At 38.3% G+C, this 15,141-nt stretch overlaps 1 protein-coding gene across 1 annotated transcript; it reads right to left on the bottom strand.

Moving 5' to 3' along the window:
- Nucleotides 1–12,789: 12,789 nt before the first annotated feature.
- Nucleotides 12,790–14,777, bottom strand: LOC100690147 (lysozyme C). The gene is made up of 4 exons (XM_013265574.3): nt 14,529–14,777; nt 13,480–13,638; nt 13,134–13,209; nt 12,790–13,055 (listed from the first exon to the last, which is right to left on the bottom strand). Exons 1-4 carry the CDS (start codon nt 14,656–14,658, stop codon nt 12,989–12,991), a joined length of 432 nt encoding a protein of 143 aa, XP_013121028.1. The 5' UTR covers nt 14,659–14,777; the 3' UTR covers nt 12,790–12,988.
- Between the last annotated feature and the right edge of the window lie 364 nt (nt 14,778–15,141).

Genomic DNA, 15,141 nt, shown 5'->3' with positions numbered 1-15,141 from the left:
CCATCTGACCACTCTACCATACAGGCCTTGTTGGTGGAGAGCTTCAGAAATAGTTGTCCTTCTGGAAATCTGTTTTCTCTCCATAGAGCAAGGCAGGAGCTCTGTCAGAGTGACCATTGGATTCTTGTCCACCTACACTCAGCTCAGCTTCTACCATTGCTCACATTGGTTTGGCAGCCAGCTCTAGGAAGAATTCTTCCAGACTTCTTCTATTCACAGATGATGGCAACCGCTGTGCTCTCTGGGTCCTTCAGGGCTGCAGAATTTTTTCTTTACTCTTCCCCAGATTTTTTCCTAGATACAGTTCTGTCTCAGAAGTCTACATATAATGTAATTCCTTGGACTTCATGGCTTGGTTTGTGCTCTGGCATGCACAGTCAACTATGGGACATTATCAAATCATAACTTATACAAAATCATCACCAATCAAATGAATTTTCCACAAGTGGACTCTAATCAATTTGGGAAAGATCTGAGAGATGATCAATAGATGCACCAAAACAGGACGCATGTGAGCTCAGTTTTTAGTGCTACAGCAAAGGCTGTACATACTCACCTGTGAACAATTAAATGAATCCATTTTGTAATAAGGCTGTAACATGACAATATGTGGAACAAGTGAAGTGCTTTGAATACTTTCTGGATGCTCTGTGTATTTTTGTTTATTGTTTTATCACTTTTAAAACGTCTAAAATTATTTATTTACATATGTATGTATATATATATATATACATATATATATATATATATATATATACAACAAATATTTAAATATTGTGAGACTAACAAGACAAATACATGTACAGCAAATATATTAAATATCTGTTTATCATTTCCTCAACCTGCATTTTATAGTTATCTCTGTGTTGCAGCGCCACTCTGTGGAATGATGATGAACTTCAGTTAAGGCTTACTTTAAATCTCAGAGGTTGATGTTGGACAGCAACAGGCAATTAAATAATCAATAAAATATATTCATGTGTTTAAACTCAGACTTTTCCTATTGTCTAATCATATTTGCCTCAGAGTTTTGTTTTTGTTTTGTTTTTTCGATCACCATCAGCTCACAGTGAAGCAGATCAAAAGTAGATACAAGCACCAACATGTGTGTTTGTCCCACAAAATAAAAAAGCCAAACACACACACAAACCACACTTTATTTATATTTATAAGGACTTTAATTAAGTGGATCAAAACACATCAAAAACATCACTCACCACAGGCCATAGTTATCAATGGCCATTTTTAAATGTCACAAAAGAACAAGGTCACTGACCTGGAACAATACTCCAGGATAAACGACGTCATCATCACTGGGCCCCATATTAAACCCCGGGCTGTTTTCCTGCGGTCCAAAGGGATTGACCTGGACTGTAACTCTGTCGAAGCATGCCACCCTCTTCCCAGGAGGAACGGCAACATACCGGCTATTATATTAAGGTTTGTAAATCGAAAGCACAAGAACACGCTGCTGAAACAAGGAAGAAAATTAAAAGGATCTAATGTCTTTATCAATGAACATCTAACCAAACACAACGCTGAAATAGCCAAAAAAGCGCGACACCTTAAGAAGCTGGGAAAAATTCAAAGCACTTGGACGACGAACTGTAAAATATTCATTAAACTAAATGGATCACCAGAGGAAGCGAAAGTTCTGACCATTAAAAACATGGCGGATCTCGAAAAATATCAGTGAGCAACATGATCTGGACGACAAACAAGGTAACAGACAACCACACACTCACTTATGACACACACTGGAAGGAAGAACTCAGATACATCTGGAAGAAACAGCTGCATCAGTCAGACAGTTGCAGAATATGATCAATTGGAACTGAAAACATTTAACTATATAGATCACAATACACAGGACTTGGAATATGAAATAGATCCAGACAACAACTTCTTCTCATCTAACAATAACAATTGCTGCTACTATACAAATAAAGACTGCAGTCAGATTAAAACTGAGAATAAATTATCAATTATCCACTTTAACTGTAGACGTCTCTATGCTAATTTTAATCATATCAAAGAATATCTTAACTGGTTTTCACATCCATTTAGTGTCATTGCCTTATCAGAAACTTGGATCAATATGGAAAAAGGAACAGACTTTGAACTGGAGGGTTATAACTAGGTGAAACAAAGGAGGAGGAGGAGTGGCCTTGTATGTGGACAAATCCTTGAAATTTAATGTGGTGGAAAAGATGACGATGGTGATTGATAATGTACTGGAATGTATTACAGTTGAAATTTGTAAAGAAAAAAGTAAAAATGTAATCATTAGCTGTATATACAGAGCTCCAGGTAGTAGTATTGAGACAATTAAAGACTGGATAGAAGAAACATTTATTGAAATAACTCACAAAAAAGTTTTCATTTGTGGAGACTTCAATATTGATTTGCTGAACCCAAATAAAGATATAACCACTGAGGAATTTATAAACACAATGTACTCTATGAACCTATTCCCTAAAATTACTAGACCCACCAGGATCACATCACATTGTGCAACTCTCATAGACAACATTTTTACAAATGACATAAGACTGTAAGTGGACTCCTGATTAACGACATAAGTGACCATCTTCCAATTTTTACAATCTATGACAGGAATTACAAGATCAATAAAATGGACAGTAAAAAAGAGTACAGACAAGTAAGTACAGAAGAAATAATGAATGCATTTAAAAAAGATTTATTGAAAGAGAACTGGGGTGAAGTATATCAGGAACATGACATTAATAGTGCGTATAATGAATTCCTTAGAATATTTACATTATTGTACAATACCAACTGTCCAATAAAGCAATATAGTAGGAAACAGAAATATATGGACTGTCCATGGATAACAAAAGGTATGTATAAAGAAAAATGCTCTATACAGAGATTTCTTAAGAAAGAGAACTAAAGATGCTGAAATCAGATACAAAAGATATAAAAATAGGTTAACTGATATACTTAGATATAGTAAAAATGAATACTATATGAAGCAATTAGATATAAATAGAAATAATAATGAAAAATTATGGGAAATACTGAACAGTTATAAAACGTGGGGCTGGACAAAAGAACTATCCCAAGTATTTCATTTGTAATGACCATGAAGAAGACAATATGGATGTTGTGACAAACACTCTCAATGAAATCTTTGTATCTGCTGGACCAAATTTAGCAAGAACAATCACTGATCCTGGGAAAGCACAGGAAAAACCGGCTACACTGATTGACAGAAATCCATATTCTATGTTTCTCACAGCTGTTGATGAAAATGAAGTTTTTGAAATTGTCAAAAAATGTAAAAATCAGAAATCTTTGGATTGTAATGATATTGATATGATAGTGGTTAAAAAAGTCATTGAGGCTATTATAAAACCGGTTACATACATCTGTAATTTATCATTTCAAACTGGTCAATTTCCAGATAGAATGAAAAAACAAAAGTTATACCTCTATACAAATCTGGCAACAAACACCGTTTCACGATGAAGGAAACATCTGTGCTGTGTCTGCTCTGTAAGTAGAATCTCTGTGTGTGAATGGTCGTCTGTCTCTGTGTTCACCCTGCAAAAGACCTGCCCAGGGCGCGTTGGTAGCTCAGATAGGCTCCAGACCATCCATGCCCACTCCCTCAGAGAATGGATGAATGATAAATGTAACATGACAAAATCTGGATGAAGTGATGTTAGTATTTTCCAAATGTCATGTATAGAGATGAATTTAAGTGCTGCTTAGGATAAAGAGGAGCCTAAAGAGTCAAAACTTTGTGAATACTTAGGTTGTTGATATGTTATGTTATGTGAATGTTAGTCTGTGATGGACAAAAGAGCTGTACTCTTCTCATAACAGATGTTTTACCCTCCTTGGACTCTTTGAAGGTGGATAAGCAACTATGACAATTGATATGTAGTTCTGAGATCTGAGCAGATATATCAGAGAGAGACAAGTTTGTGTGTTTGTCAGCTGTTTGTGTGGAGTTGTTCTTTATGTTCACCTCAAATCAACCTGAGTGTCATTTCTCTTTAGTTCTGATCTCACTGCTGAGCTGCACAACAAACCAAGGTCAGTAACCTTCTTCTGTCACAGTTTAAACCTGATAAATGCTCACTGATATGACCTGATTGGGTTCATGTTTGAGAATGAAGCTCACGTATAAAATAGATGAAATTAAGAAAAAACTACACAAGAAATCATGGATTTTTCATTTTAACCCTCACAGCTCGTCTGACTGTGAGTCCCAGCAGCTCTCAGTTCTTTAAAGGAGACTTTGTGTCTCTGAGCTGTGAGGAGGACGACAGCTCTGCTGGATGGACTCTGAGGACCAATAATAAGATCACTCAGTGTGGAGATGGGTGGGGAAGAGGGTCTGGTTCTTCCTGTGACATCAATATTTTCCCATTGGACAGTGGAGTTTACTGGTGTGAGTCCAGAGAGGGTCCCATCAGTAACATGGTTAACCTGACAGTCACTGGTAAGCTGAGTGTGTGGAGTTAGTGTTGATGAAGCTGTGTGTAAATGGATGAAATGCTGTAGTTTGTCTCTGTGTTGAGGTGGATCAGTGATCCTGCAGAGTCCTGTCCTCCCTGTGATGGAGGGAGATGACGTCACTCTGCTCTGTAAAACAAAGACCACTCCCTCCAACCTCCCAGCTGCTTTCTATAAAGATGGCTCCCTCATCAGGAAGCAGCCTACAGGTCACATGACCATCCAGCATGTTTCCAGGTCTGATGAAGGCCTCTACAAGTGTGACATCAGCGGTCATGGAGAGTCTCCATCCAGCTGGATCACTGTCACAAGTGAGGAGCTTCACTCTGATTTCACCTTTTATTCCATCCACATATTCATTGAACAGGTGGGGTTCTCTCTGCAGGTAGGCCCTCTGGCTTCATCTCCCTCCGTCTTGTGATGAGACTGGTCTATTACATGGTGGTTTTCTGTCTATGTTTCATCTGCACTCTCCTTATGGTCTCTTTATTTCAACACAGAGCCAAAGGTAACCCTCTGATAAGATAAGATAAGATAAGATAAGATAACTCTTTATTGTCATTGCACAGTCATACATAGTACAGAAGTACAATGAAATTGGAAAAACTGTCCTACGTCGGCACTACATATAACACGACATGATATGACACATCACAACGCAACACAAACAACACAACACAGTATATTAACTTAGAAATAAAAAGAAGAATAAGTGTTATGTGTATTGCACACTGTTATTATTGCACATTAATTATTATTGCACCTTGTTATAAATATAAATATTATTATTGTTATTGTTTTAAACATTGTTACCTCCCCCTAAAAAAGTCCAGGCAGGTAGCCAATCAGGTCAGCTATTTGCATTGATTAGGGCTATTGCCCTGTTGTAAAAGCTGTCCTTGAGTATGTTTGTTCGGGACCTCAGCAGCCTGAACCTCCTGCCAGACGGCAGCAGCTTAAACACCCGATGTCCTGGGTGTGTACAGTCTCGTAGGATGCTGCACGCCCTCTTGAGACAGCGAGTGCTGTACAGGTCCTTCAGGGAGGGAAGAGGATGTCCAATGATTTTTTGGGCCATATTGATGACCCTCTGGAGTGCCTTTCTGTGTGCTGTGGTGCAGCTGGAGAACCATACACCGATGCAATATGTCAGCACACTTTCAATGGAGCACCGGTAGAAGAGTAGAAGAGTAGAAGAGTATCCTTGATTATTTGTTAAGCTTGAAACTTGTCGAAACTTCAGCTTAGCTCTGCTCCACTGCACAGCCAAGACCTGCTCATTATGGGTTAAAGCTCGAGATGGAAGCAAGATGTTCTGTCCAGACTCAGCTGTGATGGTTTTCTGGTCTGACAGAGTAAACAACATAGAACAGGTTAAAGGAACCATTTAGCACAGCAGCCAATCAGAGTGAGGCACTACAGAGAGACCTGACCAGTATGTGTGGTGGGGCGTGGCCTGCGGTGCCGTGCAGGGAAGGCGGACGCACCTGCACGGCATCCATAATCACGCCCCGCCGACTTAAATATTGTACTGGGTCCTGTGGTGGGGGTGTTGATGTGCACAGAACAATAAAAATGATCAAAATGCCACTGGGTCTGCCATAATCATTTACAATATGTTAAATACTCTAGGAACAACAAGTAGGCCTGCAGTGCGAGAGCGAAGTGCTCTAATTGGGTGATATGGCACTACAAGGTCATTAAGATAAGACGTGGGCTGATTATTTAAGACCTTGTATGTGAGGAGCAGGATTTTGGATTCAGTTCTGGATTTAACAGGAAGCCAATGAAGGGAAGCCAAAACAGGAGAAATCTGCTCTCTCTTTCTAGTCCCTGTCAGGACTCTTGCTGCAGCATTTTGGATTAGCTGAAGACTTTTCAGGGAGTTTTTAGGACATCCTGATAATAAAGAATTACAGTAGTCCAGCCTGGAAGTGATAAATGCATGAACTGAAGGACGTGTCCTGCTCAAAAATTACTCCAAGAACCCTCAGTGTGTGGTGTAGGCCCAGGGATTAGCCTCTTTTTTTCAACCCTTTAAGGCCGACAGGAGCAGGAACGCTCCGTTTCACATATCTATTTTTAAATCCCTGTGGCACTGCAACCACATAAGCTCTGCGCAATAATTTTATTTGCATATGAAACCTGAGGAGTTGTATGTACGTTTTCTGCATTCAGCTTGTCCTAGGTCACATTTTTTTTCACATATGGCTTTGCAAAAACTGTACAAAAAGCACTTGCAGCAACAAAAACATAATAAACCAGAAACACACTTTGCCGATCTGATCAGCTGTTCAGCGCAAACTATGCCCTCCGCCATTACCGGCCCAAACCGGAAGTGACGTCATATTTCATGAGAACCAGTTTTTCCCTTCAGGGCCCTTTTAAGCCTATAGTAGTGTTTTTAAGTCACATGTGAGTCAAAGGAGTTTGCAAAGAAAAGCGTCTGGACTTCTTTAAGTTGCTTGAAGACGTTTCACCTCTCATCCGAGAAGCTTCTTCAGTTCTAAGGTCAAATGGCCGAGAGTCCCAGATTTAAAACCCAGTGGGAGTATCACCCCAAGGAGGGACAAAGGACCCCCTGGTGATCCTCTAATCACATGAGCCAAGGTGTGAAAGCGGGTGTGGGACCTAATCAGCCAGGGTTTCGGGTGAGCTCATTGTGAAACCAGGCCCCACCCTATCATGTGAATTCCTGAGGTCAGATGGCCCAGGATGTGAGTGGGCGTTAAGGCGTCTGGGGAGGGAACTCAAAACTGGATTATAGATGGCAGACAGTTGGTGTCGTAAACCACCACCTCTGTTCAAAGATGGTCGCTCACAGTGGACATAGATGGCCTCTTTCACTCCTCTTTCAAACCATCTGTCCTCTCTGTCCAATATGTGAACATTGGCATCCTGGCATTTCTGTTTAGTTTCTGCGATGCTTAGAACTCAAATTACACTGTTGGAAAAAGTTTATTTTGATGCGCATGCAGTTTTTTGTTTGTTCGTTTTGTTTTTGGTTTTTTTTTTTACAAATTTGCATCATATTATTCATTTTTGGTTTTCCTGCAGTATATAAAAATTGGTATTTTTAAAAAATAAATCTATGAAGACACTCAAAATAAATTTCCTGTGATTGGAAACTATTTTGTGCAACTTTTTTGTATTTACAGTTTTGAGGGATGAAGCTCTGAAATTTCTCTAACTAGAAATATGCAGTGTTATTTCATAACTTTAAATGCAAATATAAATTGTCAATCATATGCAGACTTTTTGCAAACAACAAAGTTATTTGCAGCCATTTACCTTTTACCCCCTTTTTAAAATAACCATTTCAAACTATTTACAGAACAATCAGCAAAATTCAATAAGATGCCACACAAATTATTTGTGCCACTCCAAATATTTCTGTCCACTATAAAGGAGAACATCACAAGCCGGATACCTGCAGGTCTGACAGCAGCAGGTGTATCACTCATCCTGTTTTCTACGTAGAGACAGCAGTCGCCTCATTGTTCTGACACACAACACAAAACTATCCACAACAGTTTTGCTTTGTTCTTAGATACTGAAGTGGCACATAACCCAGGTAGCTACCACAACTCAAACTATTGATATTTCCCAAATATCAATAGTATTGACGCAACACTAGGTTTAGTATTGAATCAGTAAGTTAGGGTCGATACTTTAGTTTGTTTCTCTTTCACAAGTTCAGCTACTTTACACCTGCAATTTAAACCACTGCAAAAATTATGTGTATTGGACATTCTCTACTCAGGCAACACCAACTTAAAGATATGAAAGACATAGCAAGGCAAAAAATACTCAGGTAGCTCATATAGTATGAAAGTAAAGTGAAAGTAATATTTGTGTGATGACTGATGTTTGATCTGCAGCATTAGCTATGGTTAAAGTGTTATTAACCATCACATTTGTTACTTTAACAGGCCAGTTTCCTATAGATTAGATTAAGATAGTCAGGTAACATACTGACTGTACTGAATTGTGTTAAATAAATAATTTTATTGGAAATTAAAAAAATATGCCTCAAACATGAACTGTAAACTGTCTGAATATACTGTTTTGTGTCAACTGTCAGATCAATGTATAGCACATGTAAACAACAGAAGTTGACCCAAAGTGCTTTTTTAAAGTATATTTAGGAATTAACTGTGATTTAGTGGAATGTTCTCAGTGTGCCAGATTGATGATGATTTATCACATTAAATCATAAATTGTCACCGTTTGCCAGGGCAAGCCGTGGGGATGTTGGAGAAAGGACCCAAATGCTGGACTTAGTGCAATGAACAGTGCGTTTATTTTCAGTGAGGTAAATGTACACCACACCATAAATCTCCAGTGCGCTCCCTCAACTCCCGTGTCGTGCCTTTTCCTAAGTGTTGGTATTCCGTGCTCTCTGCTTCCGTGCCTACGCACACCCCGTGCGTCCTGCTGTCCTGTGTTCCGCTCTCCTCCTGAGGAAAAAACAACAGACGCAGTCGTTACGGCACCAACTCCAGCAGGCATACACTTAACAGCACTTGAAACACTGACATGGAGTCTAACTCAACGATCCTGCACCGGAGGAAGCTCCATCGTTCTGTTAAGTAGCTCCCCCGACAAGCCTGATCAGTAGCAGGTGTGTGAGATCCTAGGCGTGACCAGCAGCTGGCAGGGCCACACCCACCAGGCCTGGGAGTGTCACTGCTGCACTCACACACACACAGACAGACACACACACACACACACACACACACACACAAGCATGGAACACAAGAACACAGCACCGTGCAGAAAACATACATCAAATACTATAATAACAATAATAATAATAATAATAATAATAATAATAAAGGTCCACACTGCTCACGGACCCCGAGTCCCGGAACCGGGTCCGTGACATAAATATCTCAATACTTATCTATATAAATCATAAGTATCAGTATTGGCAACACTGCCCCTTTATTTTCATCTATAGTACTGCAAACCACTAGTCAACATTTCAGGATTATAAAGTCAGACATTTGTATTTAGTTCTTAAAAAAATACTGAAAACTTTACAGTTTTCCATGATTTTTCCAAGCTGACTTCCAACTAGCACCAAAGGATATAATATTATAATGCAATGAAAGTGCTGACTTAATGCTAATTTTTAAAAAAAGACATTTTATTTTTTGCAAGCAGCATACATCACGTGTACGAAGTTCATCAACTAGAACCTTTTTGCTTTCAAATGAAGTTTCTTATATTAATTACAATTAGACATGAACCTACCCTAATCATAATTTTAACCCAAATTGCAGCTGAACCAGTGGATTCAAGAGGCATAGAACTAAATTTAACCCAGAAAGCAATATTCTTGCATGTCTAATATATGTTATTATTAGAATATTTTTATTTCCAACACAAAAATATACACTTTATGTAAAGTGAACCTAGAAATTCTCCTAACCCCAAACACATCATCTTAGTGGATATGAAGTCATTAAGCTCTTGTATGTAAGACCAGGCAGTCTGACAGGCTGACACCATAGTAGCTGTCCATTCCACTATCCTTCAACTTGGCTACAGCTAACCAGGAGCAACAACAATAGACTCTTCATGATGATGTCTCTGCTGGTTTGAATTTGTCCAGAGCTGTTGCTGAATTTCCTACTTTTTAACTGACTATGTTCAGATAAGATGACTTGAACAGAGTTACTTAAAAAAAAAAAAAAAAAAAAAAAAAAAAAAACTAACACGCAATGATGGTTCATGGTTACCAAACCCAGACAGGCAAACAAAGCAGATTGATTGGATGGACTCTAAAGTTTTGCAAAGATTTGTTTTTTGCAAAGCATTCAAAGCTTTATTATTTACTTTACATCAGAAGACCATAGTTTACCAAATTACGAAACCAGCACAGGACAATAAGCCAATCGAGAAAATATTTATTGAGGATATAGATCAGTTTAGCAGTACAATGCTCAAATTTGTATTTATTTATTTTATTTTATTTTATTTTTTGCACTCAGACAACCCATGATCTGTTGTCCTTCAGAAAGCATGCAGGTTTGAGATGTTTAGCATGAATTTATTTTTTAGACCTGTAGGCTGTCCATCTATATTTTTACTGTGCAACGATATCCTTGTAAGAGCCTACTGATAACATTTTCTGCATTTAAATAATTTCCCCTAGGGCTCAATAAAGTATTCTTATTGTGATGACACAAACTGTTAAGTCATCACTGGTCATCCTACCCATTTGAGAACCCATTTTTATCTGTGCCAGTCATAATAATCATTGTTATCATTTTCTTTTCTCTGACTGTTGGACTTGGGAAAACAATCTAATACAACAAAATCACATATTTTAATTCCACAGGTTAAGGTTGGGGTCGTAACTGATGATAACTTTGAGGGTGAATGTCATGGTCCTCCAGTCTGCGTCTCCATGGTGCATCTCCACCATTCCCCACCCCCACCCCCTACACCCCTCTCCTTTTATGTGCTTGCTGTGTGGGTGTTGAGACTTAATGTGTGTTTAGACCCCAATGATTACAGTTAACATTTTAGTCAGCACGTGTCATAATAAGACGAGATTCATTTTCTTGCAGTAAAATGAATGCTGCACTGATATGCTATGAGAAATGGAAACCAGACTTATAAATGTCCATTTATTGCTTAATTTATATTCTCTACCTAACCAATAAATGAATCTGCAACTCGCCACTAATGCCGAACGTGCTTGAATGTAAGATTTTATGAATAGTACATTCTTCTTTTAATTTAAGTGTTGTTATTGTTCCTGTGACTGTAATTTAAAGTAATCTGGGCAAAGCTGTAAATTTCAAAACAAATAAAAATGAGCACAAACCAGAAGTGGTTTTAAGACTCGAGGGCCAATAGAATACTGACACAAACATTTCTATCCCCAATGTAGCACATAATGTTTTAAGAGTAGTCATTCGATAATTAGTGAATAATGTGCAGTTGCCTCACCTTAAAATGGTAAAAACAAACTCGCACCTTTTATTGCTATGTATCGCTTTTATTTTACTTATCTTTTTAGTTTTAAATAGTTGTACAGCACTTTCTTTGAAAGCGCTTTATAAATACAGTTATTATTATTATTATTATTATTATTATTAATTCTAGGCAAGCAGAAAATGTAATATTTGTTTCATTACATTTCTGAAGTTCTCCTAATCCAAAGACGGTTATGGCACACATCACAAACTATTGTTTTCACCCCTGAATTTAATTTTGCTTTTCCCCAAAGTATAAGGCAAGCATTAGAACCTATGATGATTTAAACCTCACAGGGACTCAAGATGCCCTGAGAGAAAAACATATTGAGGTGCATTACTAACCACTACAGTTAATGTTGCAACCATTATGTGAGTTGATGATTTAGTCATTTCACCACAAGTAGCTGTTAATTTGAAAGATCCCAAAGTCAGTTCTGTTGGTGTTTTTGGCCATGGTGTTATAGTTTGACTCCCATTGGGTGAGACAAACCCCTGCAGACAGAGCAGAAGAGATGGATTTATATCCAACCAAAAAGCTAAAGCTCAGGCACTGAAACAAATCCTTGTAATTTCCCCAATCATATATTAATGCTTAGTCAGAATCCCGGACTTAACAAATTTTAAAAGTAAGGGCTTCCCAGTTGAAACACAGATCAATACGTCTGAAGATATTCGTTATCGTTACATGGATAACAGTAACCTTACAGTAACATTTAACTGGTAGCATAGTAGAAGTTGAATCTTATCTTGTATTTTCTTAAGCTGACAGTATAGTACTCACAGTCGGCGAGGACTCCATAGTAGCCATCTATCCCATTAGCCCTGAGCGTGCAGGCCCATCCACAGCGCTCGAAGATTTTGGCGTTGGCCGTAGTCAGGAAGAGCAAAAAGCTCCTCATGATGGTATTTTTGCTTGTCCAAATGTGTTTAAAGCTGCTGCTGCTTTCCCTTTTTATTGGCAGAAATGCTCAGCTGAAAAGGGTGCGACTGCCCAGGCTTGCTTTTGCATCAAAGTGGAAAAGCAAGCAGTATTGAGCTTAAGGTTAAAAAATAGAGCCGCACAAACAAAGCATATCGATCCAGCTGAGAAAGATCCCCAAAGTTCTAACTAGATAAGAGGACCCAAATACACACAAGGGAAGGGTTAGGTAAGAATAGAAATGCAAGCAATGATAAAAAAAAAAAAAAAAAAAATACGGTTGAACAAACAAAACACATTGTTTGGGCTGAAATAGATTCCAGAGTTCTGGAAAGTTTCTTGTCTGTTTTTACTTAAGAAAATGTCTAATCAAGGACACTAAGCATGCCTTATTTATTGATTTATTTAGAACACATGAGACCACATTTTCTTAATTTTTTAAATGAGGAATGAAAAACACTGAAAGAGTAGAGATTTTAACTAATTTTAATCATCAGTCACCCGATATGTTTTCCTTTAAAAGTAGAAACAGAGGAGGATGGAGACAATTTACTATGTCGATGACACCCTTCTGTTTATGTGTTGATTAAAGACGACATCCAGACAAATAGGACCCGAGATCCTGGCCCTGACAGCGATTGCGCCAGGCAACCCTAAAACCAGATTCAAAGGTCAGTCCAATGAGCACAGAACTATCAGTGTATCCCAATCACATAATGATCTGTTCTTACCAGGCTGTGATGCCTTGTTCCCTAACGATACGTTTGGCACAATTGATCGCAGAGGTGACATCATCTGTCAAAAGCACTGTGGCCGAAGGGGGAAAGAAAAAAGCAAATAACAATGGCAATTTAAAAAGGTAACATTGTGGAATAATAAGGACAACATCTGGGAAAAGTGAGTGAAAGTGCTTTTATCAAAAACACTTATATATACACAAAATCAATATTGCAGATTGAGAAAAGAAAGTAAATAAATCAGTTTTGGAATAAATCAAGAGATGTATTCAGCCACTGAAGATGTAAATTGTTATTTGCAGCATTTTACTGCTGAACATAACCTCAGATCATCACTGACCGCTGCAGTCAATGTTGCATCCATTTGCTGAATTAATGCGACGGTCATTGCACCACCAGCGGCTATTTATCTGAAAGATGCCAAAGTCAGTGGATCCATCAGTGTTACGATTTGTTGCCTTTGTGTTATAGTTTGACTCATGTTTGGTCAGGCAAACCCCTGCAGACAGAACAGAAGAGATGGAAATGCAGATTGCCTGAAAGCTAAAGGTCAAGTGTCCTTTGCACATCCTCAACTAACTACTTCTCACATGCTGACACTTTGTTAGAGTCCCTTCTCATCATATTTTAATCCTCTGATTTCTTAGGTTCATCTGTGATTAACCCTCATCACAGACAATCAGAGTATGTAATTTTTTATTTTAATCATATTCCTAATTGACATGCATCAAAAATGATTCATTAGTTCAGATCACACAGATGTCAAAAGCAAGATCCAACCTCCTTCACCCATGAGCCGCCCCAACTCACTGACTCGCTTACTCTGGAATCTTTTGCACACCATACAAGTGAGCTGTAACACAGACTGCAAGTTTACAGAGTGGAATATTTTGTAATAAAGAAACCTTCCTCTGTCTGAATTCTTGGCTCTACCTGAGCTGTGAGATACATCTATAACGCCGACGTTAACTCTAAAAAGCAGTGGAATACAATTTCACCTGAGAATAACTAATCCCTAATCACTTTTGCTCATGAAACCATGTACAACTTTTTGCTCTGATTTAATAAATAAACAAACTTGGATTGCAAAACGGAGACATTTCTCTTCAGGGTCTTACCAAAAACTCAGAAAAAGCTACAGTAGCATTTTACCCACCTCCTAAACAAACATAGTTTCAAAAACAAAAAGATTTTTGCCTTCGAATGAGCTCTATTACATGGTTGGCCTTACAGTTTTTCTGATATATAATCTCCAGTTACTTGTGCCAAATATCCATATAAATGGGTAGAGATGAACCTACTCCCAGCCAGTTCAATGGTGAACTGCTTATTCTGCTGACCATCCAGGGTTGATCACATTAGATTGTTTAATTAAAAGGCTGTACTCACAGTTAGCCAGGCTGACACCACGATAGCCATCCATCCCGTTTGCCTTCAGCTTGCGGGCCCAGTCACAGCGCTCAAAGACTTTAGCACTGGCCACAGTTATCAAAAGCAAGAAAACAAACACACTCCTCATGATGATGTCTGTGCTGTTTCACAGTTGCTGCTGAATCTCCTTATTGTTGAAATAGCTCAGCTGAAAAAGCTGTGACTGTCTGGGTTCAGATCAGAGGATCCAAATGTGCAATAAATGATGGGTTACGTAAAAAAGCTGGGTTCATGATTACACAATCCAGAGAGACAAACAAAAAACACACTGATTGGGATGAAATGTATTCCAAAGTTCAGGAAAGTTAACAAACAATTAAAAAAAACATTGAAGGCACTGAGCTCAAAGAAACACTAAATGAAAAGTCAAAATTACTCATATTTGAGATGCTGCTCCACAGGGCGCACTTAGCAGAATTTTAACAATTTAATGGCCAGGTATTACATGTTTTTAATTAGGAAATTGATGCCATACGTCACTTTAAAATCAACATGTGATGTTATAAAATGAAAAAAAAAGATAAAAACAGGCTCACAGAAAAGGGGGCTCATGGAATAAGAGGCCAACAGT

Source organism: Oreochromis niloticus, linkage group LG3 (genome assembly GCF_001858045.2).
Source record: "Oreochromis niloticus isolate F11D_XX linkage group LG3, O_niloticus_UMD_NMBU, whole genome shotgun sequence".
NCBI lineage: Eukaryota > Metazoa > Chordata > Actinopteri > Cichliformes > Cichlidae > Oreochromis > Oreochromis niloticus.
Note: the sequence above shows the minus strand (reverse complement) of the source record. Positions and strands in the feature narration are given on the sequence as shown.